The 26,429-nt window shown below is 42.0% G+C and overlaps 3 protein-coding genes across 5 annotated transcripts in view; 2 read left to right on the forward strand and 1 right to left on the reverse strand.

Moving 5' to 3' along the window:
* Positions 1–3,678, forward strand: part of zmp:0000000896 (caspase recruitment domain-containing protein 10) — a 28,379-nt gene extending 24,701 nt beyond the window's left edge. For 2 of the 3 annotated variants that reach the window (XM_030380914.1, XM_030380935.1), the window contains exons 21-24: positions 76–234; positions 1,583–1,695; positions 2,089–2,204; positions 2,831–3,678. In XM_030380914.1, coding sequence (XP_030236774.1) covers positions 76–234; positions 1,583–1,695; positions 2,089–2,204; positions 2,831–3,038 — 596 coding nt within the window. In that variant the 3' untranslated portion in view covers positions 3,039–3,678. The remainder of the gene's footprint in view (positions 1–75; positions 235–1,582; positions 1,696–2,088; positions 2,205–2,830) is intronic. The other variant, XM_030380924.1, reaches the window with a different exon arrangement.
* Positions 3,679–11,044: 7,366 nt separating this feature from the next.
* On the forward strand, positions 11,045–15,184 carry LOC115561143 (uncharacterized). The gene is made up of 8 exons (XM_030380966.1): positions 11,045–11,337; positions 11,623–11,694; positions 12,320–12,745; positions 13,153–13,216; positions 13,417–13,560; positions 14,308–14,458; positions 14,568–14,657; positions 14,770–15,184. The coding sequence occupies exons 3-8, from the start codon at positions 12,638–12,640 to the stop codon at positions 15,167–15,169; spliced, it is 957 nt and encodes a 318-aa protein (XP_030236826.1). The 5' UTR covers positions 11,045–11,337; positions 11,623–11,694; positions 12,320–12,637; the 3' UTR covers positions 15,170–15,184.
* A 2,520-nt stretch (positions 15,185–17,704) lies between these two features.
* On the reverse strand, positions 17,705–20,402 carry LOC115561132 (uncharacterized). The gene is made up of 2 exons (XM_030380956.1): positions 19,762–20,402; positions 17,705–19,176 (listed from the first exon to the last, which is right to left on the reverse strand). Exon 2 carries the CDS (start codon positions 19,062–19,064, stop codon positions 18,069–18,071), a length of 996 nt encoding a protein of 331 aa, XP_030236816.1. The 5' UTR covers positions 19,065–19,176; positions 19,762–20,402; the 3' UTR covers positions 17,705–18,068.
* Between the last annotated feature and the right edge of the window lie 6,027 nt (positions 20,403–26,429).

Consider the following 26,429-nt stretch of genomic DNA (forward strand, 5'->3'; position numbering starts at 1 on the left):
TGTGTGCGTGTGTCTATATGTGTGTGTGTGTGTGTGTCTATACGTGTGTCTGTGTCTCTACGCCCCCCCTCCCAGGCCAGGAGGAGCAGCTGATCCCCTACAGCCTGGTGCTGCCGGTGCAGGCGGGGGCGCGGCGGCCGGTTCTCTTCTCCCCCTCGCCGCTCTCCAGGGGGCTCATAGAGCAGCTGCTGCAGCCCGCCATGTCCCAGCTGCAGTTCAACACCTGCCCTCCAGGTGCGCTACAGACGCACGCACGCACGCACAAACGCGCACACATACACACTAGGGCTTTGACTCCGAACTTCGTGATTCGAATATTCGAATCAATTCGAATTCGAATATCAAAAAATAAATCAAAATTCGAACGAATATTAGGCAGCCCTTAATATTCGAACCTGTTATGGGCAGGCCAAGAGGGAGAGACGTCGGAGAACCGACGCAGTCTATTCATAATATTGTAATGACCACGGAAGAGGCAGTGAATGAAGTATTGATTAGACAGCGATTTATTAGAAACCTAATAAACCGTTGGAACACGCAAGACCGGTAACCATAGCAACGCCGGTAAACAAACATCGCAAAGCCCAATCCAGGGCTGAATCCGAATACTCATACTTATAGTATGCATTTTGTAGTACGCCACAAATATAGCGCGTCCGAATGCTCAGTACGCATTGTGTAGGACGGAAAACGTTTCTGAATGCGTACTACCGCCACAGTATACAACGGTAGGTCATTACGCTATCCAACAATGCAACCGGAGTCTGGTAACGAATGAAGAAGAGATGGCTGACCCGACACCACCAACAGCGGCTTAGAAACGTCGTAGAAAGCGGCGAAAAAAAGAGACATTAAATAGAGTAAAAAAGTAAAGTAAGTAATTAAGTAAAAAGAGACATTTTTAATAGCAACTGTGACAAGACGGAAACATTCAACTTATCAAGGTAATTTTGCCGGCATCTGAGGGGAGATACGTCATCGCCAAACATCCGGTGGAGTTTCGGCGGCGTTCGTAAGCGTTCAGAGGCGTTCTACGCATAGTTGTAGACCGTTCTAGGCGTTCTACGCATAGCTGTAGACCGTACTACACTGTCAAGTGTAGTACTGTCAAGTAGTAGACACTGAACAGAAATAGTATGTACTAAGTATTCCGATTCAGCCCAGGTCTTACTGAAGGCATTTAATGGTCAAAATATTATTAATAAATATTTGAATATATTCGAATATTAATATTAATGAACAAACAAACTTCGAATATTATTTTTGGGCAAAAGTCAAAGCCCTAATACACACACACAAAAATACACAGACAAATAGATACACACACACACACACACATAATGTTATCTCTCAGTGTTATCTGTCAAGCACTTTTGAAGCTGTAGATGGCGAGATATTGCAACAAACAACAGAAATTATCCATATTTGGTACATTTGGTACGAGCTCATTGTTATTCATTCCTTAATAGCTTTTTAATAGCTTTTCAAATGAATAAAAAATGTCCAACGGTTCCTCTCAAGCTGCTCAAACAGGGATTCATGGATGCCGCCTGTATACACTCCTTTCCCTTATGTGCTGCAGAACCCATCCCGGCCACCGAGAGGTGCCAGAAACACGTGTTTATGCTGAACCCCTCGATTCCAGACGACTCTCTGGGCATCAGGCTGCAATCCATACAAGACATCGTCAGCCAGGTGAACCAGCGCCGGGATCTGTACTTCATAGTTAAATCACCTCCAGGGTACCTGTACTTCAAAGTTAAAGTAGCTCCACTTCCAGGATATCTGTACTTCAAGGTTAAAGTACCTCCAGGGTACTGGTCCTCCAATCTTAAAGTACCTCCACTTCCGGGGCATCTGTACTTCAGAGTAAAAGTTCCTCCAGAGCACAAGTTCTTTAAAAAAAATCTTTTACATGTACTTCAAAGTAAAGGTATCTCCAGGGTATCTGTCTTAAGGGTACACTTTTCTTCTGGTTTCCACATCAGGATAAGATAAGATGTACCAGACAAATAACAGGAAACGGATTTCTTGATCTTAATTTCTTTACCCCCCTTTCCCCCTTTTGCCCCGTCTCTCTTCTCTCAGGATAAGCACTGTCTGCTGGAGCTCAGCCTGGCCAATGTGCAGGGCCTGCTGAAGCAGGGAGTGTACCCAATCGTCATCCACATCCAGCCCAAGAACAAGAAGTACGGGAGACTGAAGTATGGATCGCTGCCTCAGTCGCCTCACGCCAACCCTGACTCTAACTGACCCTAAACAAATCAGAACACAATGTCATCGTTAATGAGACAAACTTAACTGTTTAGACATTCTGTGCAAGTCAGACGATTTGAGGTTGAAACGGTGGAAGTTTAGTGTTTAGGTTTAGGATCTTTGAATTTTTTGGTTTCTACCACAATGTCTGCAGTCGACCTATAGCCAACTTTGAGCAAGATGTTTCCACCTTACCTGCTGTGAGTACCTTTTGATGACAGCATCTGCTCAAGGCTGTATCATAACTTAATTGTTGCTGATCGAGATTGGGGAGCTGATCCACCAAATGACTGCGACATCAACCACACCCCATCCCTCCTAAGGCACCTGGTCATCAGCTTCTCGCTTCAGCTAAACGGGTTATTAGAGCTCATTATCACAACGCTACTGAACTGGAATGAGCCTAAAAAACAATCTTACAGGGTATTTACTCTAAACCAATCTTTTGCGGACAGATTGTATTGGTTAGGGATGTTTGAGTGAAGCCAGGAGAGACGGTTAAGATGGATTGATCACACCGATTGGTTTAGTCTTTCGACCCATCTTAACCAATCTTCACCTGGCACTCCTACAGGAAGTGGTTTCCCCAGTGCGGAGAGGAGAAGTTGATTGAGGATCTGTGTCGGAGGGAGGAACTGCAGCTGGAGACTCTTCCACTGTTCCACCACACGCTGGAGCCCAGCCGCTGGAGCAGCACGGACGACCTGCTGTCCGCCATCCGCAGTGCCATCGACAGCCAACAGAGGGCGGTAGCCTGGGTGGAATTTGAGAGACTGCAGTAACCGCAGCCGGCCGCCATACGCAGTGCCATCCAGGACCAGCAGAGGGCGGTGGCGCGGGTGGAAGTACCGTCCTTAGCCAGTAGAGGGCACTGGGATTGGTGGAACTGGACAGACTTCAGTAACTGCAAGGCAGGTTATTGACCAGTAGGCGACACATGCACCTCGCCCACAAAAAAGTGAAATGTGGCATTTCATAGGATTTAAACCACTGCAGTCTTTTTTAATCAAACGACTGCAAAACCTTTGTTTGTAGATAGATTATCGGATGTGTTATTGTCCTATTGCGGTTGCTATATATGTAAATTCATTCATTTAAATTAATAGGGCTATTGGCACAACAGTACCAATACTTGGTACTGTTTTGTTCTGGTGCTGACAGCGGCTGGCACAGTCCACCAGAACAGACGTTCTCACAGAGCCTTTCACTCACTCTGGCAGCGTCTTTAGAGGGCCATGTGGGTAGATTACCAGGCTGTATACCTCAAAGATTCACTCAGGTGTTATTCTCATCCAATCCAGAACCGGCCAAGGAAATAACTCTTTGGATCTGTATTTTTTTAATCTGTTGACCAGGTTAAAGTTCAAATTGTTTCACCTTGTGTTTGTACAAATGCACAACATTAAAACTTTGTTTTTTCTATTTTATTGTCCGTTGCCTTTCTTGACAGATGTGTAGGGGCCTACTCATTGTATGTGATTGATGGACATACACCGATTTCAGTATCTGAATACCTTTTTAACAGCAACCCATTAAAGTGTAGTTGCATGCAGTTGACGTCATGTCACTGGCGGCCTCCCTCCCTCGGCTTTCTCCCTCCCCCTACCCCACTCCAAGCTGGGACTCTCAAATCGACGCCACTTCGCCCGGGGCGGGACATTACGTCCTACGTCACTCGCTATGGGTGTGCATGTGTGCGCGTAGCCGTTTGTCGGATCTGTGCACAAACTCCCTTGCACTACAGGATTACGAGCGTCAGTGTCGTTCGCGATGGAGGGTGGGTGACATTCCTACAGTCTGTGATGATAGGCTATATTTCTACAAAGGACTTACTATTACTAGCGATTAACATGACGAAACAACACGAACTAAGCTAACATTAGACTATAGCCATACCAGATAACGCCATACCAGCTAACCCTAACTATTTCTATTAAACTCTGAACCATTTTGCAACGGGCAACTGTGTGTTGGTGTGTCTTATTGCTTCCCACGTCTGCGTCTGCATCTTTCCCACTCCTGGCTAATAGTTTCAGCTTTTGTACTGGATTTCAGAAATGATCACCCTGTACCACACTGCTGACTTGTTGATGTTTTGTGAGCACTGACGCATTTCTCTAGGTATCTTAAGTTTCCTACTGGAGTCATCAAAACTTTGGACTTTGTGTTATTGTAAGAAATATTGTGCTGCAAAAACACTTTGTGTCTTACCCTTACCGTAGTCTCGCAAAGCCAGACCAAACTACAGCAAGTAGAATGGTCTGGAGCCACGCTACCTCGAGCCGTCTATCCGTGGGGAAACTGGGCGGGCCTGTTTTTATTTCTTTAAACCAATCACAATCGTCTAGGGCGGGGCTAAGCCCGGGAAGCAGCAGTTGTGTCCATGCAAAATAGTGCCGGGGGGGAAATTATTTTGACGGAACTTCTTGACGTTCAGAGGCTGTCAGAAATGGCTCAATCCCAAACGCCACAAAAAACCATTAACGATGTATGTCGCCTATGTGGAGATAATTTTATAGATAAAAAGAACAAACATCGTTTGATTCTTTGTCACGATGATTTCAAGCCACCATACACTTTGGCCCTTGAGGAGCTCACGGGACCTATAAAAACGAACGACGTTTTAACATTTATATGTCGTTCTTGTAGAACACTACTAAAGAAATACCGTAGGAGCTATTGTGAAGTGGAACGGATCGGTTCATTGGTTAAATCCATGTCAAACGCTCATGCCGCTGTCAGAGTGAAACGATGCGCCAAATCCACACCAACCGGCGATAGTCGTGACCGCAAACGCATCGTCCCCGGGGAGAATCCTGCCAGACGGAGTCTCCAAGGTAATGTCAAAACAGGCTATGTTGTGGTCCTACCATTGTAATGAAATCAGATAGTCAGTAATCAGTAATTACATTATATTAAAATTAAACAAGATTGGATGTCTAGTTCCACAAACAATTTCGAAAAATTGTCTGTAGGCCTATAGCCATTTACCACCAACTGCTATTCATGTGTCTCTTTGGAAAACAATGTTATACTGTCCAGAGATGTGTCCACGGAAAGAGCCAAACATGCCAACTTTACAGCGCCGTCAAAGTCCTCTTCAAAACTCGCCATACTGCCTAGTTTTCGAGTTTGAGGGGGAGCACAATATGGTAACGCCAGCAACCGGAAGGGGAGGAGTCGCGGCCAAATCGGCCGCTAAGCAATAGACGCTGTCCACTTCCGTTCAGCCAGACTACCCTTACCGTTACCCTAACCTTAACCCCAGTAACATTTCTTCATCCTAAACTACAAGTTACGCAAAATGGCATGCAAACATCCAGTCCAATATGAAAGAAAATAGCTAGCTTTATTAAAGAATCGAACCCCTTATCTCCAAGCCAAAACCTTTCTCACATGCACACCCATCGCGAGTGACGGCTACGCGCACACGTGCACACCCATAGCGAGTGACGTAGGACGTAAAGTCCCACCCAGGGCGAAGTGGCGTCGATTTAGAGAGTCCCGCCTACTTTTATCCCCTCGACAAACAATGATTGGCGAACGAGCCGGAGAGGGCGTGGTAAAACAGAAGCCTGTGTCTAAGTAGCAGTGTTGCCTCATACCACTACACAGGGTTAGAGTCAAAATAGATAAAATAGATGGAAATAAAATAAGTACAAACAAAATAATTTAAAAGGAATTCCAAGGCAAAGGAATTCCAATCAACACAGTTGATTGGAATTTGCCTTAGTGCCAACCAGGGTTAGGGTTATCATTCAAACCAGTAAAAAGATAAGATTGAAGATTCAAGATGCTTTATTTATCCTGAGGGAAATTACTGTGCAACAGTTACAATACAAAGGTGGGAAAGTAATACAGGGTTTGAGTCAAAATAGATAAAATAGATGGAAATAAAATAAGTACAAACTAAATGAGTGAAAAGGAGCGATTGGATAAAAGTGGTATTAGTGGTAAAAGTGGTAAAGTGATAAATATTATAGCAGGAATTTTTGGCAGCATAAATTAACTAAAGTGATTAATTGAAAATTGGGTAAAAATAAATAAATAAATAAATAAATAAATTGGGTAAAAATAAATAAATAAATAAAGTGACATTGGTCTCACAGGGCTGTACAGTGCGAAAGTTTTGATCGCATTTGCTATTGAAATATTTAGCGTGCGAAGATAAATACAAGTCCACTCGCACTGGTGCGAAAGGGTGAGAAGGACCCGTGCCGAAAAAAAATACGTCTTTCTGTACGGCTTTCAATGGCACCACTAAGCGCGAGTGTGTGGGAGCATGATGGGAGCGTTGAATGTTGGGAAATGTATTTTGAGTTATAGGCTCAAAAAAACTACATTTCCCGAACATTCGCACGTTGAGGAAGAGGCTTTGTAACGGTCGCGGGAAATTCATTTTTTAAGCAAAACAGAAAAATGAAAAGGTATTTCCCTGTATTCGGAAGTTCTTCTTCATCAAATAAAGATGGAAACTTGTAAAAAGAATCCACGTATGGAAGAGATTGACTCGGCGACCACAAGCACGGAACTGGCACCTTCGGATGAAGCCGACTCCACCCATGACTCCGACTCGGCCAACAGGGGAAACGTACAGGTTTAACCCCAGTGGTTAAAAACGTTCAATTAGCTGGTCTACGACCAATCCAAGAAGTCTATGTTTTGTAAATATTGCCTCGAGGTAGGGGAAAGGACATCAGAGGTTAATAAATAAGTGTTTGTTAAATTTTGTTGAATGTGTTCACCACTTCTGGCTGCTGATGTTTTAAAAGAGGCTCTCATCGTCACTTTACTATTTAATATGTTCATTGTCACTTTACTGTTGTTCAATTTGTTCATATAGTGTTACTTTTGTATATACGTCCTATTCTGTTCATATAGTATTTTTATTGTTTTGACTGAAGTATACGTGCTAACAAAATTATTTTTGTGCTACTGAATTTTTTCGCTTGCTAGCACCAGTGCTACCATTTAAAAAAGTAAGCGTGCAGCCCTGTCTCAGGGCATAGTGTCTCCACGGTCCCTTCTGCAGCCGGAGGTAGATGCATTAAACAGTCCGATGGCCACAGGAAGAAAAGACTTCCTCTGGCGTTCTGTGTTACACCGGGGGAGGATGAGTCTATTGCTGAAGGTGCTTCTGCTCGAGGTCAGCACCTGGTGGAGAGGGTGAGCATTGTTGACCAGGATATTGTGTAGTATACACAGCATCCTCCTCTCAGACACCACCACCAAAGAGTCCAGCTGGACCCCCAGGATGGAGCCAGCCTTCCTGATGATCCTACTGATCTTCCTGGCATCTGCTGCCCTCAGCCTGCTGCCCCAGCACACAACTGCAAAAAAGATGGCACTGGCTATCATCGACTGGTAGAACATCCTCAGCATGATGTTACATACATTGAATGACCGGAGCTTCCTCAAGAAATAGAGTCGACTCTGGCCCTTCTTGTAAACAGCCTCGGTGTTCTTGGCCCAGTCCAGTTTGTTATCCAGGAATACTCCAAGGTATTTGTAATCCTGGACAACATCCACAGTCACACCATTGATGGAGATGGGTTTAGGGGCAGATTTCCTCCTGCGGAAATCCACCACCAGCTCCTTAGTCTTGGTGGGGTTGATAAGCAGATGGTTAGTTGCACACCACTCGATGAAGGAGTCCACAACGCTCCTGTACTCCTCCTCCTTCCCCACACTAACACAGCCAACAATTGCAGAGTCGTCCGCAAACTTCTGCAGGTGGCAGGACTCAGAGAGGAACTGAAAGTCAGAGGTATACAGGGAGAACAGAAAGGGGGAAAGAACATTTCCCTGAGGAGCCCCAGTGCTGCTGACCACAGTATCAGACACACCGTCCTGCAGTCTGACATACTGCGGTTGACCTGACAAATAGTCTGTAATCCAGGAAACCAGGGGAGGGTCCACCTGCATCGCCGTCAGCTAACTCCACAGCAGAGCAGGCCGTATGGTGTTGAACGCACTGGAGAAGTCCAAGAACAGGATTCTCACAGTGCTTCCCGGACTGTCCAGGTGGGCGCAGGCACGGTGGAGCAGGAAGATGATGGCGTCCTCCACACCTAGTCTCGGCTGGTAAGCAAACTGAAGAGGGTCCAATGATGAGCTGGCCAAGGGCCGAAGAAGTGACAGGACCAGCCTCTCCAGGGACTTCATCAGGTGAGACGTTAGTGCCACCGGTCTGTAGTCGTTGAGGATGCTGGGACGCGCCTTCTTCGGTACAGGTACCAAGCAGGATGTCTTCCACAGTACAGGGACCCTCTCCAGACTCAGGCTCAGGTTGAAGATGTGCTGCAGAACTCCACTCAGCTGGGTTGCACATGTTTTGAGGACCCTTGGGCTGACACCGTCGGGTCCTGCTGCCTTGCCTGGGCGGAGTCTGCACAGCTCCTTCCTCACCTGCTCTGCAGTGAAGGTCTGTCTGCCGTGTGTGTTGAAGGGTGTGGGGAGAGGTGATGGTGGGGGGGAGAGAACAGGCAGGGTGTAGTCAGAAAGGAATGGAGGGTGGGCAGCAGGGCTGGAGGTTTGGAGGTGGATGGTTGTAGAGGAGCTGGGGGAGGGGTAGTCCGGAGCCCTCTCATCAAACCTATTGAAAAACAGGTTCAACTCGTTGGCTCGTTCAGTACCACCTCCTATTGCTTGGCTGCCCGATGATTTGTAGCCAGTGATGCTCCTCATACCGCTCCACACGTCCTTCAGGTTGTTCTGCTGGAGTTTGCGCTCCAACTTCATCCTGTAGCTGTCCTTACCCTGTTGGATCCTCTCCTTAAGCTTCCTCTGTACCCGCCTCATCTGCTCCCTGTCCCTATCTCTGAAGGCCCTCTTCTTCTCATTCAGCAGGACCTTGATGTCTCTGGTGACCCACGGCTTGTTATTGGGGAAACAGCGTACAGTCACTGTAGGAACAACACTGTCCACACAGAAGTTGATGTACCCTGTTATGCAGTCCGTGAGATCATCAAGGTCCTCTCCATGTGAATCACAGAGCAACTCCCAGTCTGTTAGTTCAAAGCAGCCCTGCAAAGCTCCATCGGTCTCCTGTGACCATCTCCTCACAGTCCTGGTGGTCACAGGTAGCCGCTGGCCTTGGGGCTTATACAGGGGCTGCAGGTGGATGAGGTTGTGGTCTGATTTTCCAAGAGGAGGAAGGGCAGTGGAGCTGTAAGCATCCTTAACATTTGCATACAGCAGGTCAAGTGTCTTGTTTTCCCTGGTAGGACAGTCCACAAACTGCTTGAAAGTGGGCAGTGTTGCAGCCAGAGTGATGTGATTGAAGTCCCCAGATATCGCGATGAATGCGTCAGGGTGCCGTGACTCAACCCAGTCGCCAAGAAAATACGTTGACGGTGTACGTTTCCATGAACACTGGATACGTAGCATTTCAACGTAAAAAATAGCGTGTTATACCTACAGTATCCACGCGTGCCGCTGTGGAGGCGGGTTTCGGGGTTTGGGTTTCACGGCTTTCGCGGCAAATTGTGGACACGATTGTTTAGGGGGGGGGGGGGGGGTAGACTGTTGTTGACCGGGGAGGGGGGGGGGAGACACGTTTGTTGAGGGGGGGGGACGACGACACGTTTGTTGAGGGGGGGGGGGGGGGGGGGGGGAGACACGTTTGTAGGGGGGGGCACGCTCGACAACGAGAGTTGGTTTTTATTGAACGCTCGACAACGAGAGTTGGTTTTTATTGAACGAGACTTCAACACGGAACAGCTGCACGAAACGATGGTCACGTCACTCTCGGTGACGGTGTCGACAACAATGAACACACGAACAATGTTAATAGAACAACACACAACCACATAACATCCCGAACCCATTAACCCCACTTAATCCTAACAACAAAACAAGTTAACAAAAGCCCCATTTGTCAACTGACAACCCCAATTCCCAGAATCCCCCGCGGCTCCGGAACACGGCGTAGCTTATAGAGTGGCGAAGTCACGCCCCTTCCGGTAGGGCTCATGGGACCTATGAGATCGAAAAATATGAATGGGTGTCAATGGAGGGAAAATAATTTCAACTCTCGTTGTCGAGCATGCCCCCCCCCCCCCCTCAACAAACGTGTCGCCCCCCCCCCCCTACAATCGTGTCGCCGTCGTCCCCCTCAACAAACGTGTCTCCCCCCCCCCCCCCGGTCAACAACAGTCTACCTCCCCCCCCCTAAACAATCGTGTCCACAATTTGCCGCGAAAGCCGTGAAACCCAAACCCCGAAACCCGTCTCCACAGCGGCACGCGTGGATACTGTAGGTATAACACGCTATTTTTTTACGTTGAAATGCTACGTATCCAGTGTTCATGGAAACGTACATCGTCAACGTATTTTCTTGGCGACTGGGTTGCGTGACTGGAGTCCCGCGACGACGGTGTGGCTGACGTCACTCGCGTGCACCGCGTTTGCAGTCGGAGGAATGTAAACAACCAGGAATATCACTTAGTCCATAAAGTACAGAGTGCACTTAGTACAGGTTTACTGTAGTGCCTGAGCATTGAGGAGCCTATGGAACTAAATAACTAGATCTGGCCAACCATAAGCAAAGAGGATTTGTATTAATAATAATACATCTTATGTATTATTATATCTAAATGTTAAATGTTACATATAAATGTTAAATCTAAATCTAAATGTTACATTTATATCTAAATGTTAAATCTAAATCTAAATGTTAAATCTAAATCGAAATGTTATACATAAATCTAGATGTTATATGTTAAATGTAAATGTTAAATCTATATCTAAATGTTAAATGTTAAATCTAAATGTTAAATCTAAATCTAAATGTTAAATGTTAAATCTAAATGTTAAATGTTAAATCTAAATGTTAACTCTAAATGTGTCGCCAAGTGTAAAGCTAAATATTTAGAAAATATTCAAATCCCCAATGAAACCACGCCCGCTTCAAATCGCGCGGCAAAGATCGAGCGGCAAAGTCAAAGACAAAGACAAAGACAAAGTCAAGCAGGGATGGCCGGTTCTCTCGGAGTCCAGGACATCGAACGGGTGGTTATTGCAGCTGTACGGGCTGCACTCCAGGGTGTAGCTCCCCCGGTCCAGTCCACATCAGCAACGGTAAGTTAAGTTGTTTTAATTTGATTATTAATTATTAATTAATTATTTATGCAGACGAGGGGGTTAGCCACTGTTAGCTAACCCAGCCAGTTAGCTGTGTGGTATATGCTAGCTGAAGTTTTGTTATCGACTCCACTGTAAGGACTCTGTAGCCTAGTTGACTTAGTGGTTACCAGTGACAAAACCGACCACTTACTCTATGAAGCCTGTGCTGTGGTTAACATGTGTAATATTAACGTACTTTGCCGCTATATCTCACATCTAAAATGCGGGCTCTTGTTTCAGGTTTCAACACCAGCGGTGCCCAGTGCCTCAGGCACTTCCAACTTTGCCACCACCGTCACACCACTGAGATCAGTAAGTTGTGATATAATAGCTGGTTAACGTTTATGTTACCCTGAGAAGAATAAAACTATTGATATAAAATAACTGGTTAATATTGAAGTTCAACACTGGTAATTTGAGGATTAGGGCTACAACTAACAATTCGTTTCATAATCGATTAATCTGATGGTTATATTCTCGATTAATCAATTAGTTGTTTGGTCCATAAAATGATAAAATGTTGATCGCTATTTCCCAAAGTTCAAGATGACATACTCGTTGTCTTGTTCTGTCCACAACCTAAGGATATTTAGTTTACTGTCAAACGGGACTAAAGAAACCAATACATATTATAAATAAAGGTTGTTGGTGTTATTATTATTTGAGATACTGGAATAAGATCATTTTTACTCAAACCGATTATAAATTATCAAAATAGTTGGCAATTAGTTGAATTGTTGTCAACTAATCAATTAATAAAGTGTTAATGTGAAATGTACTAACTTGATTGGCATATACTGATTTCATCCTGTGCATGGCAAAATTACATTAAATGTCAGCATGGAGACCTGTATGCAGTTCTTTACAACTTTACTGTTAAACTTGGTCATTATCGGCTCTATTAAGAAAAGTCTCTTGATCTGCTTGTTTTCAATAGGCTCCTCTGCCATCCATCCCTCTACGTAATCGGGCTTAATCGGGATACTTGAGACGAAGGAATGTCAAAACATACACGAAGGATGTTGTATGTTTAACTTTTTCACCGGGGGTATCGGTCTTCATTATACCCAGAGGAGAAACTCGGACCAGGTTAGCTACGGCTGGCCTTGTTGGAAAAATTTCTTTTTCCACAGAATGGTCTGAAGACCAAGTGAGAGCTGAAATAACAGCTATCTTCAGTGGAGCATTTGGCTTATCAGAGCACCAGTCACTTCCATTTCAGTTTTTGAGCACCATCAAGGGGTGTAAAAAACTGATGATACCGAAGGTCACCTCCAATTTCCCCTGGGGTGGTAAAGAAGTTGCCTCCGTCTGTTCCAGCACATGCCTGTATATTATGGCAGAAATGGAAGTTCCTGCACAGGTGAGCATGTTATTGAATACATTAGTGTGGTAACTCGGCGGACAAAAGGCTCAGTCTAAATCGGGTGCTGCCCATTTATTGAACTCAGAAAAAGCTTTCAGCCCACACTAGTCCACAGTTTTTTGGCCCCTATATTTCCACAGACCTTGGGCCTTGATCTGTTACTGCACATGGGACGGAACACCCATAAACTGGTGATCCAGTGATGAGCACACCTGTACTCAATAACTGAATCATCCCCCACATCCTATTCCAACACATACCTCTATCTCCATTTACTAGCTAGATGTTGTTTACTCCCCACACCAAGAAAATATGTAATTTTTCAATCAGATAAAATTATGTCTGATTGAATTACTGTTCAAGTTGCCTGTTTTTACATAGGAGTACCTTTTTCTTTTGTGCAGAACTGTAGTGTGGAGCTGTCTGATGACAGTGATTTTGAAAGCCCGGTTGTACAACGAAGGAGAGGTGAGTAAAAAAATAAATAAATTAACACCCCTCATTTGTATAGAAAATCCCAGTAAACAACTCTCGAACCTCTCAAGGTTAATTGCTGATCTGACTTGATTTTTGTGATGAATTGGTGACTTATTGCATTATTGAACTTATTGAAACAAGTATTGTTTAGGTTATTATTAAGAGTTACTGAGTAGATTCTCTTTATGTAGTGACTCGGAGAGATGCACCGTCCAGAGCCCAGAGCGAACACTGTGAGAGGCAAGAGAGGGTGGAAGCCAGTGCTCCTCCATCTAATGATGGGATGGACCTACAGGGACAGCGAGGGCCAAATGAAGCTATGAATCACTTTGCAGGTTAATTTCTGATCTGACTTGATTTTTTTGATGAATTGGTGACTTATTGCATTATTGAACTTATTGAAACAAAACCGTTATTATTTGTGTGGAGTGAAAATAGTAGGGTTGGGAATAATAATCTATTCTTCGATGCATCGCGATTCTCTCTAGAATGATTCTGTCTCAATGCAGATAAATTAATAATCTGAATTACCTTTTTTTTATTGGCCAATCTGATTTGTTTTGACATGATTGCGATTCAGCCTACACATAGCATGCACGCAAACTCACAGCCAGACACAAGAACTCCTTCTAATTCAAGAGCAGCTTTTTCTTTGACATGGAAAATAAAACTGAACCCTATTTTTTACAAACTTCCATATTGTGTTGTAATGCAAGCTGCATTGATTATTGCATTGTTCATAGAATGTCATATTTGTGACAAAAGCTTTTTCTCTAATAAAATATTAGATAAGTGAATTCATCTGTTGATGTCTTTGATGGTCATCACAAAAGTAGGAAGTGGTAGCAAACTCAGATGTGTTTATATATTTTTGAAAATCACGCATGGAAATGTACGTACATTTTTTTGTTGCATCGATAATCGGTTTAGAATCTAATCGTTTACCTCATAATCGGAATCAAATCGTGAGGTGCCAAGAGATTCCCACCCCTAAAAAACAGTGTAGCATAATTTGCATCAATGGATTGAAAGTATTGTTTAGGTTATTATTAAGAGTTACTGAGTAGATTCTCTTTATGTAGTGACTCAGAGACATGCACCGTCCAGAGCCCAGAGCGAACACTGTGAGAGGCAAGAGAGGGTGGAAGCCAGTGCTCCTCCATCCGATGATGGGATGGACCTACAGGGACAGCGAGGGCCAAATGAAGCTATGAATCACTTTGCAGATTTCATGTACAGTTATATGTATTAACTTAAGGTTTTCTCATGTAATATTTGTTACATTTATGTTGGTCCATTTTGTTAGGGAATGAATCTTTTATCCTTGTGTCTTAATTAACAGTCCTATTGATATTGAAGAAGATGAAGCCATTGAGGAGGCCATCAGACGCAGTCTTTTAGAAGAGTCTGTGCAGCCCTTACAGGATTCAAGGTATACTTGCTTTGCTCCTTTTTAACTTTCAGTGTTGCACCAGTCAAAATTAGAGTGGTCAGTGTGGCTTTCATGTGTGCTGGTAATAATCATTATCCTTTATGTTCTGAAGGTTTGCAGAAAGTTTGAGCATAGAAGAAATTACAGGAATTGTGAAAGCTCACAGTGAGAGGGTTGTCACAGAAGCATACAGACCAATCTACATCAGCCGAGGGAACGTGTGGACAACTGCCCTCCGACAGTTTAGTAGACGGAAATTCACTGAGTGCACCGATCTGCTGTATGTCACCTTTGCCAGTGACGAAGGCACCAACGAAGATGGAGAAGACCTCGGAGGGCCACGGCGAGAATTCCTCCGTCTGCTTGTGAAAGCCATCTTCAAAGAGAGTGGAGCATTTGAAGGTAATCTTTTTTTTTTTTTGCATAATTGTTATGTACTTTACATCAAATGTACTTCTGTGCTGTGGTGGTACAATTATTTTACTTGCATACTGGGTAAGCTGCCCTCTTAAAGTTTGGGTAACATACATAATTGGCGCTTTATTAGCCATAGATTGTTGGAAGGGGGCTAAATAGCAATAACAAATAATAAGTTAGGCTAAATTTATGCCCTTGACTTCTCACCTCAAGATAATGGATATCTGAATGAAAATGGGTACTCAAAAACTTAAAACCCAACACATCTTCAATAAACCTTGTAACATGTAACTTTATGCCAATCCCTTGCAGTTTATGCATGCAGTATAAATGTGTTTTTGCCTATTCTAAAATTCTATTCCATATACAGTTTTTCTGTTATATGTTAATGGTATTCAGATTATTGTATGATATCTTGAGTGATTCTAGTTGTCTTTACTGAATAAACAAATTGCTTTTTGTCCTTTTGTCCTCGAGTCTCTAAATGGCTTTACTCCAAGAATGAACATTTCTCATGTGCAGAATGGAGTGTACCGCACTATTGGACAGATGATGTCTACCATCATCGTCCAGGGTGGTGAACCTCCAGCCCTCCTTTCTCCTCTGGTAGTGGACTACCTTCTGACAGGACACATCTTTCAGTTGAAGGTCACTCCAGATGATGTAGCTGACATGGAACTGAGAGAAGCCCTGAAGAAGGTATGATATGAGTGTGATAAAATGTTATTCGCTTCAATCCCAGTTTCTGAGGCATTTATTTAAATTCTGAATGCATCTATCATATCCTTATTTTTCGATTGCACCTTAAGGTTGATCAAGCATTAACCACAGAGGAGCTGGAGCAAGCAGTGGAATGCTGTGACTCATGGAGATACCAACTCGAAGGTCTTCCGAACCCAGTCAGCATGGACAACAAAGATGCATTTGTGCAGAATGCAATACTTTTCCATGTCGTCATTCAACGACAGAGCTGCTATGATCAGTTAGTTGAGGGTTTGAAGTACTACGAGGTAAGTTTAGACTTAAATGTAACTAATTGCATTCTAGTGTACAACAGATGGTGAATTGCTTGTGCATGATTTTTATAGCACACTGGAACACTGTTCAGTCCCATTCAAAATTAACAATGTGAATTATCTACAGATCGCACGAGTGTTCAGACACCGACTACATTACTTGCCCACCACCCCAATCGCTTTGCCTTTTATATATATATATATATATATATATATATATATATATATATAATTAAAAAACAAGCTTACTGTAAAACACTAAGTATGCTATAACTATGTTATCAATATGTATTTGGATGATGGATCACAGGTTCTGCCACTCCTGAAAGAAAGGCCTTACATTATTTTTGAATGAATAGATAAGTACCCTAGCATAGACAATAGACACTGGGTGTGGCTGAGACATCAAGATCCATGTATTCCATCAAATTTGTGAACCAGCAGTTGGCTGACTGGTTTAGCATCTGCCCTGCAATACAGTCGACCCGAGTTCGCGTCCTGGGTACGTCATTTCATTCTTGCCGTTGGCTTATTTTTATAATTTCCTTTATATCACAGAAATTTGGCCTAACAATTTACTTTTTATATAATAAATATGTCTTACAATATCCCTAGAACCCAAATATACCTTGCAAAAACTCATGGTAAAGTTAATGTTAATATTTATGTTACTGATAAGCCTTTGTCACAATGATAAAGACACTGCATGGGAAATTGCAGCCACATAAATTCAATTCAGGTGAGTTTCGCGGCAGGCAGCCAAGAAACTGACCACTGACCACTTCTGCTGAGAAAAAATTAAGTCAATTTAGAATATTTCTTGGCTGAGTGAGTTTCTTGGCTGCCTGCCGCGAAACTCACCTGAATGGAATTTATGTGGCTGCAATTTCCCATGCAGTGTCTTTGTCATTGTGACAAAGGCTTATCAGTTACATTAATATTAACGTTAACTTTACCATGAGTTTTTGCCAGGAATATTTGGGTTCTAGGGATACTGTAAGATATTTATTACATAAAAAGTAAATTGTTAAGACTAATTTCTCTGATATAAAGGAAATTACAAAAATAAACCAACGGCAAGAATTAAATGACGTACAAAGGACGTGAACTCGTGTCGCCCGATTTGCAGGGCAGAATCTAGACCACTCAGCCAACTGCTGTTTCATATATTTGATGGAGTACATATATTTTTATTAATATGTGTTGAGAAAATATCCACGATAACAATATAGGCATTTCTCAATTAATTCAATTACTTTATTTGCATCATTTAATCTTAAACCCGTAGTGAAAATATAGGCTGTTTGTGCTTCATATATGTACATTTATGACAAAATCCTGAGGACTAGGCTTGTGACGCACACACACATGTGGCGCTCACGCGGTAATAGCTCATTGGCGCCACCTAGTGATCATTATGTGCAAATGCACAGCCTCTCATTCAAATGACTTAGGGGTCATTTGACCCCTCTTGTGGCGCTAGTAGTAAATAAAAATGGCCCGGCGTTGCTAGTGTTAAAACGATTAAAAGCCACTTGCAAAAAAAACTGTTTGTGCTTTTCTTGTCCAATATCAACAGGTGATAAAAGTTCATGGAAAAAAATTGAAGAGGAATTTCAAAAGAAAAAAGTATATCTTTAATATTTTCATAAAGTTCACAGGTGTTAGTCATCTTACAAAGCAAGTTACAAGTTGGTTGCTCGACTTTCACTGTTCTGGCATGATATAAACTTGTGTTTTCCAAAATCACTTATTCACAGGTTTGAGAGGATTAGAGAAGTACACATGGAGATCCTCTACAGGTGGATATACTGAGACACACACGGGAATTAACTGACGCAAGAATTCACAATTAAGCTGGAATCAGATTTTTTTTTCACAAAATGACTACCAGTTGACTATCAAAATAGTTCAATCAATTCAAAAGTTGATAACTAATCATCTCAGTTCTAAAATATATATATACATTTATCTACATTTACATATTTACAATTTTGTGTAATACAAATTCCTGTACTCTGTGATACAATGTTTTTCCCTTATTACCGTCATTCTCAAGTGGGTTTACTGTAACAACCAATTCTTGCAAGTCCTGCTGGTTAAGTGGGCAAAATGAGTAATGTGCAAGAGGAGTTGATACTGAGTCTACTGTTCTTTCCTCAGCTGCTGATTCTGGGTAGTTTAGTAACAGAAGATGTCTGTCCAGTGTAAAAAGCTGAACTGGGGTCCTGTTTCCCTCAGAGGAAATTGAATGATTGTTAAATGCAGATTTATACTCATCTATTGTGCGATTGATCCTGGGAATGTACACATAATGAAGAGAAAATAAATCTGTATCATTGTCCACATTCAAAGCCTCCATTGACTCTAGTTCATAGAAAATGGGTGCAAACACATGACTGCAGTTTCTGTTCAAGTCCCGATTGAATCGTTCAATTCGCTGGTTATGTACAGAGCTTCCAGTCAACACAGAATGTTCACCTCTGTGCATGCTCATGTCTTCCCAAACCTGGACATTCTCCCCTCCATGATCAGTTCTAATATGAAGGGGCCGGCCATGTTTGCTGATGGCTGAACTGAAGTGGTTCATGACAGTTTCAGCCCGATTGTTGTTGGAACACTGGAGAAACGTTAACATTCTACTGTAACCATCCATTGCCCCATGTACAACTAATTTCCATCTTATCAGTTTATGATTTCCATCTATGTGCCATATATAGTTTGGACAAGGCACAGTGTATACTCGTCTTTGTATAGTTGTTGTTCTCCTGGACTCAACACCAGCACCATCAACCCGTTGAACGGAGTCTCTGAGACGACGTCGCTGCACCACAATGTTTCTGGCACGCAAATGTCCATTAAGCATAACTTCTCCAACATGTGGATGTTCTGCTTTTATCTCACATATAGTTGCATCCAACTCCTCATCAGAAAGGTTACAAAATTTTGTGCGTCTTATGTTATATACCCGCATGAGCTTGTATAATGTGGGTCTGGAGATCCGCAGGATTGAAGCTACTTCAGAAAGTTGTACCTAGCAGCAGCAAACCCTCAATGTCTTCTTTGGAGATTAAAGTATGTTCACCCTAAAAAAAAGAAAAAAGGAAAAAACAGATATGACAATCACTAATATCATAACTTGTTTTTTTGCCATGCATAGGATGTAATCATAATATTCCACACAAGTTACTACACATCACATTACAATTTACATATTCCTGCTTACAGCTGCAACGATTATTGATTAGTTAACAATTAAACTAATTGCCAACTATTTTCATAATTGATAATCGGTTTGAGTAAAAATGATCTTATTCCAGTATCTCAAATAATAATAACAACCTTTATTTATAATATGTATTGGTTTCTTTAGTCCCGTTTGACAGTAAACTAAATATCCTTAGGTTGTGGACAGAACAAGACAACGAGTATGTCATCTTGAACTTTGGGAAATCGCGATCAACATTTTATCATTTTATGGACCAAACAACTAATTGATTAATCGAGAATATAACCAGCAGATTAATCGATTATGAAACAAATTGTTAGTTGTAGCCCTGATCCTCAAAATACCAGTGTTGAACTTCAATATTAACCAGTTATTTTATATCAATAGTTTTATTCTTCTCAGGGTAACATAAACGTTAACCAGCTATTATATCACAACTTACTGATCTCAGTGATGTGACGGTGGTGGCAAAGTTGGAAGTGCCTGAGGCACTGGGCACCGCTGGTGTTGAAACCTGAAACAAGAGCCCGCATTTTAGATGTGAGATATAGCGGCAAAGTACGTTAATATTACACATGTTAACCACAGCACAGGCTTCATAGAGTAAGTGGTCGGTTTTGTCACTGGTAACCACTAAGTCAACTAGGCTACAGAATCCTTACAGTGGAGTCGATAACAAAACTTCAGCTAGCATATACCACACAGCTAACTGGCTGGGTTAGCTAACAGTGGCTAACCCCCTCGTCTGCATAAATAATTAATTAATAATAAATAATCAAATTAAAACAACTTAACTTACCGTTGCGTATGTTGACTGGACCGGGGGAGCTACACCCTGGAGTGCAGCCCGTACAGCTGCAATAACCACCCGTTCGATGTCCTGGACTCCGAGAGAACCGGCCATGCCTGCTTGACTTTGTCTTTGACTTTGCCGCTCGATCTTTGCCGCGCGATTTGAAGCGGGCGTGGTTTCATTGGGGATTTGAATATTTTCTAAATATTTAGCTTTACACTTGGCGACACATTTAGAGTTAACATTTAGATTTAACATTTAACATTTAGATTTAACATTTAACATTTAGATTTAGATTCAACATTTAGATTTAACATTTAGATATAGATTTAACATTTACATTTAACATCTAGATTTATATATAACATTTCGATTTAGATTTAACATTTAGATTTAGATTTAACATTTAGATATAAATTTAACATTTAGATTTAGATTTAACATTTAGATGTAACATTTAACATTTAGATATAAATTTAACATTTATATTTATATTTAACATTTATATTTATATTTAACATTTAGATTTAGATCTAACATTTAGATATAATTTCTAACATGGATTTTGTACATTTGAACATATTGTTGACAATTAAATATAACATGTTGTTTTACATGAATTTCTCTCAAATGTGAGGAAAATGCGCTAAATGTGAGGAAAGTGAGCTAAATGTTGAAAATGTATCAGCTAAAAAATTGTAACAGAGTTTTTACAAACGGCGCCCCATAGATCCCATGATTTCGATTATACGTGGAAGAAAAGTAGAATAACCACTTTATATTTAATCATCAAAAGGTTAGGAAGGACATTTGTTTTGTTCAAGTTACTGGTGTCGACAGTATTGTCGACACAAGTCGACAAAATTTTTTTATTGTTGGTTTTTTTAATATGGTTTCTTAAGGGGTAAACATGACATAAACATTTGTATGCTGTAAAAATTTACGTAGTTGTAAATATATTTAAAATAACTAATTTCAGAATGGCGCGCAATAGCAAAGTTACGTCCTAGCCTGCGACACAGCAAGCAAACAAACGGGTGTGAGTTAAGGGCCATGGATTTAAAAGGAAAAAAGAGGAAGATTGCCGATGAAAACAGAGGATTTAAGGAAGAATGGACTGAACTGTATGCGTTCATTGTCAATGCTGAAGGGTTGCCGGCATGTTTGATTTGCAATGAGAAGTTGTCGAATTAACAAGAAGAGCAATTTGGAGCGACATTTCCAGCTAAAGCACGCTAAATTTGCTGCCGATCACCCAGTTGGAACTGAGAGGAAAAGTGCAATTGCATTGCTGGTGAAGAGATTTGAGGGCCGAAAAAACAGTTTCAAGAAGTGGATTGCATCTCCAAACTCTACTACTGCTGCGAGTTTTGTTGCAGCCCGGGACAGTAAAGCGTGGAAAACCATTCACAGATGGCGAGTAGGCTACATGAATGATTCATTCATTAAAATGTCAGAGCACCTATTTTCGGACTTCAAAAACAAAACTGAGATCATTCAGAAAATTAAAGACATGCCTCTCTCCGCAAAAACAGTGAAGGAGAGGGCAATTAAAATGGCAAACAATATCACCGATCAGCAAATCAAGGACATCAATTCAGCTCCAGCTTTCTCAATTGCCTGTGATGAGTCGTGTGACGTGACGGATATCGAACAGACAGCTCTGCTATGCAGGTAGGCCTACATGAACTCTGATGGGCCGCAAGAAGAAATGATCGAATTGATACCGTTAAAAGGCCAAACACGGGGGGAGGACATCTGCGACGCTGTGCTACAGTGTTTAAATGACAAAGGAATACACACTGGCCACCTGATTTCAGTCGACACAGACGGTGCGCCGAGTATGAGAGGGTCGCAAAAGGGGTTTGTGACGTTACTACAGAAAGCATTGGATCGAGATCTGCTTGCATTCCATTGCATATTGCACCAAGAGGCGCTGTGTGCGCAAACATTCCCAGCGGAGTGTATTGAGGTGATGAACCATGTCATCCAAATTGTCAACAAAATACTCGCAAAAGCACTAAACCACCGCCAGTTCCGTGCATCGCTAGAGGAAGTTGAGAGCGAATATGCGGATCTCCTGCTGCACAACAAGGTCCGCTGGCTATCCAGGGGCGAAGTTTTGCGTCGCTTTGTTGCGTGTTTAGAGCACGTTAACACCTTTCTGAACACGCTCAACAAAAGTCTCCAGGAGCGGGGAAACACTGCGCTTCAAATGCTGGAAGCCGTTTTGTCATTCGAGCGCAAGCTGACAGTATTGGCCAGGGATGTACAGCGAGGCACGCTCTCCCACTTCTCATCCCTGAGAGAGTTCAAAGACGCCCATCACGATCACACACTCAATAGTGATTATTTGAAAGGTGCAATCGTTGACATGCAAGCTGCATTTGGGGGTAGATTTAGTGAATTCCGAAAGGAAAGGGTGACTCTGTCTTTCCCTGTCACACCCCTGGAAATTGACCCTTCCTTGCTGAAAACATTCCCAGGAATTGATCCAGCTGAGCTCGAAATGGAAATGGCCGATATAGCCGACAAAGAAACGTGGGTTGCCAAATTCAAACGTCTGACAGCAGAGCTTGAAGACGTCAGCCGCCAGAAAGCCCACGCTGCCCAAAGCCACAAGTGGAGCGAAATCGAAAGCCTCCCAACACCCGAGAAACTTGTGTTTGAAACATGGAAGGCTCTTCCCGAAACTTATGGTAACATGAAGAAATACGCATTTGCAGTGTTATCCATGTTTGGATCAACATATTTCTGCGAGCAGATCTTCTCAAACATGAACTATATCAAATCCAAATACCGCACCCGCCTCACAGATGAGAGCTTGCAGTCCTGCGTCAAGATTAAAGTTACAAACTACATGCCCGATGTGGAGAAGCTGTCCAGTGATGTCCGAAAACAGAAGTCACATTGAACAGGTGAGAAAACCATCCCCTCACATAGGCGCATATTTAAGCCTAACAAAGTGGCTGTTTTTATGAATGGCTTTCTGCTTTTTTCAGTATATTTGGAATGACACAATTATTGTGTTTTATCACTCAGGTTCGATGTTAGCCTACGTGTCAAGCTGGGGAAGAGAAGGATGCTGCTGCGTGTCACAGTTGCGCTGACCGTGGCATTGGCGAACTAAAGAGAAGAGGATAATGCACAGAAGTTTATCTGTTTTGTTTGGTTTTAATTTTGTTCATTTCGACTGTTGTTGAATTTTTAAGCAAGCTGTCTTTTAATTGCAGCCTGCGCTTTGCGATGGTAGCCACTTTTTAAATGTCTGACGCTGAGTAACGGGGATTGTTTTATTTAGCCTTCTCATTTGCACTACCGTTTCATTTTTATAGTTGCAAGCTTAAACACATCTGCGTGTTTAGCAGTCTGTTGATTGTTATTTAATAGGGAATTATATTGACGTTTGAAGAGAATTAACTTTCCTGAAAATAGCCTGAGGCTATTATGCACTTTTTTTTTGGTTCTGGAGACCTAAAAATAAATGATGACAACCAAAAATATGTATTTATTCTTGTATATCTATAATTTAATCAGTGCAACAAAACATAACACATTAATATTGTGATGGAATTTAGGCTAAACTTGAAGCAGCATCTGGCCTATATCGTACATCTGTACTGTCACGTGGTGCGTAATTCTCTCCAGGATGCGCTGCAGGGAAAATAAACATTTAAAGATGAATGCTAATTTTGTATATTGTAGCCAAGGCCTACTTTGTCATTTTAAAAGTAGGCATATAGCTTATGTAGGCTATGTTGCCTCATATAAGGCTTTTAGGTTTTTGCGGCTCCAGACAGGTATGTTTTTTTTTTTTTTGGCCAAATATGGCTCTTTGAACGTTTTGGGTTGCCGACCCCAGCCCTAACCCAATACCCTCATAGCTCATGCTCATTGCTACCCCTAACCGATCCCCTACCAACCCTACCCTGTGACGTCATAATTTCTCCACAATGTGTGCCTTGAAAATGTCGACATGCTAGATCCAGATGCGGATGCTGAACTAGAAATGCTTGACCCCCAACCTCCCGGTGGCCCCCTAGCAGATAACCAGACCCCTGGTAATGTTACAAGAGACAGACTGGCTGCCATTGTCTCGGGCAACGAGCAAGACCCATTGTAAAGATGTTTAACCTAAAATGGTATTTATACTTTGTAATTGGCATGTTTAAACAAAGGATTTTTTAAAGGTGGTAGCCTATTAGATAATAATCGGTTAAGAACAAGAACACTTTAGAAGAAACACTTTATTTAAATAAGAAACACTGAACCACACATCTAAAAATACACACACACGCATCTAAAAATACACACACGCACACCTAAAAATACACACACACTCACATGTTCTCCACCATTCCGCCAACTTTGCCTCGCTCTCCTCATGCCTCGCCTGCTCCCTGGCACTCTCCTCTTGGAAGGGGTGTCTGGGGTGGTGGAAGAGGTGCCTGGGGTGGAGGAGCATGAGTGAGAGGTGGGAGGGCTCGTGGCAGTGGACTCAACGATGTCCTGAAAGAAAACGAATAAGAAGGAATTAGGAATTATATGCCAGAACTGGGTGATATGGCCATATGTTATGTACAATATATAATAGCTATGTAGGCCTACACAATATAGTACTGCCAAAAAATACATTGATTAACCATGTAGTATTACTAATATAATATAATATATTAGTATATATAACATTAGTTATAGAATATTACTAATATAATATAATATATTAGTATAAAGCTTATTTTTAACCTGGAGTCACTAGAACATGGAAGATCTGGATATCATACGACATGAGCACTGCAGGCAGCTCCCCGACCGCGGGCCGCCCGACCGCGGGCCGCCCGACCCCGGTCGACGGCCGGGGTCGGGTTACCAGCCATCCCCCTCTACCTCCTGAGCTTGTGTCAGTAGCCTGGAGGTGGGTAGACGTACAACCTTCTTCTTGAAGTTCTTCTGCTCCGAGGCCGTGGTTCTGAGTCGCAGCAGCAGCAGCTGCTCGGCCCTGAGAGGGACAACGGACTGGAGCATCGACCGTTACAAGCGTTACATATCATAGCACCTGGCAAGTGTATCGACAATCGATGTCGAAAGTTGTCTTCAATCATCAATCAATTCAAATTCTTGTACTTTCGACACCAGTAACTTGAACAAAACAAATGTCCTTCCTAACCTTTTGATGATTAAATATAAAGTAAAGGCTGGTCCGAGGAAGTGCCTTAAGTAAGTGATCTGCTTGATCCAAAGAGCAAATGTGTAAAGAAAACTTTCGCTTTCATTATGAGTCGTCATAAAGGAAGCACATAGCTTTGGAGGTGCAGCTCCGTCTCTGTCTACTTCATTAACCCTTGCCTAACGTAACAGTGTCGAAAGTACAAGAATTTGAATAGACCTAAATGTGCTGGAAACAACCAAAACATATTTATTGAAATAAATGATGATTGCGGGACCTTGGTGTTGCGTGATTAATACTGAATCAGTAAAAATATGAGGGAAGGCACACTCGTAGGCTACCGTGGTAAAGTTAGTTTTATATTGGAGTTGGATATTCGACACATTCGAAAAATCTATTTAGCACTGGCTTCGATGGACGAATTTGTGTCAAACCAACTTAGATGTGTTAATACAAGGCCTACCTATGTAAAACAAAGCTTATAGCTTAAAAAAAAAAACACCATTTGATTTTATAAAAAAATGTAATGTTAAAAAAGGCTATAAATCTATTATGCGGCTTGACCTTTTGACCTACCCATATCAAAACACATCTGGTGAACTCAGCTAACTTCCCCACACATAACACAAAGCTTCTTTTCTCAAAATACCTACCCTTTGATTTTATATATATTTTTTACTCAGAAAAAGCTATAAATCTATTATGCGGCTTGACCTTTTGACTAACCCATATCAAAACACATCTGGTGAACTCAGCTACCTGCCCCACACATAACACAAAGCTTATTTTCTCAAAATACCTACCCTTTGATTTTATATATATTTTTTACTCAGAAAAAGCTATAAATCTATTATGCGGCTTGACCTTTTGACTTACCCATATCAAAACACATCTGGTGAACTCAGCTAACTGCCCCACACATAACACAAAGCTTCTTTTTTCCAAAAATCCACCTTTTGATTTTATACTATTTTTTTAATGTTAAAAAAAGCTATGAATCTATTATGCGGCTTGACCTTTTGACCTACCCATATCAAAACACATCTGGTGAACCGATCTAACTTCCCCACACATAACACAAAGCTTCTTTTTTCCAAAAACCCACCTTTTGATTTTATACAATTTTTTTAATGTTAAAAAAGGCCATAAA

The sequence above is a fragment of the Gadus morhua genome, chromosome 2 (assembly GCF_902167405.1).
Source record: "Gadus morhua chromosome 2, gadMor3.0, whole genome shotgun sequence".
Taxonomy (NCBI): domain Eukaryota; kingdom Metazoa; phylum Chordata; class Actinopteri; order Gadiformes; family Gadidae; genus Gadus; species Gadus morhua.

Bases quoted from the DNA above. Each gene is read 5' to 3' on its own strand.
- LOC115561132 (XM_030380956.1), bottom strand. From the start codon at position 19,064: ATGCGGGTATATAACATAAGACGCACAAAATTTTGTAACCTTTCTGAT.
- LOC115561143 (XM_030380966.1), top strand. From the start codon at position 12,638: ATGATACCGAAGGTCACCTCCAATTTCCCCTGGGGTGGTAAAGAAGTT. The intron at 12,746-13,152 runs GTGAGCATGTTA...TCTTTTGTGCAG, and splicing joins AAATGGAAGTTCCTGCACAG to AACTGTAGTGTGGAGCTGTC. The intron at 13,217-13,416 runs GTGAGTAAAAAA...CTCTTTATGTAG, and splicing joins GGTTGTACAACGAAGGAGAG to TGACTCGGAGAGATGCACCG.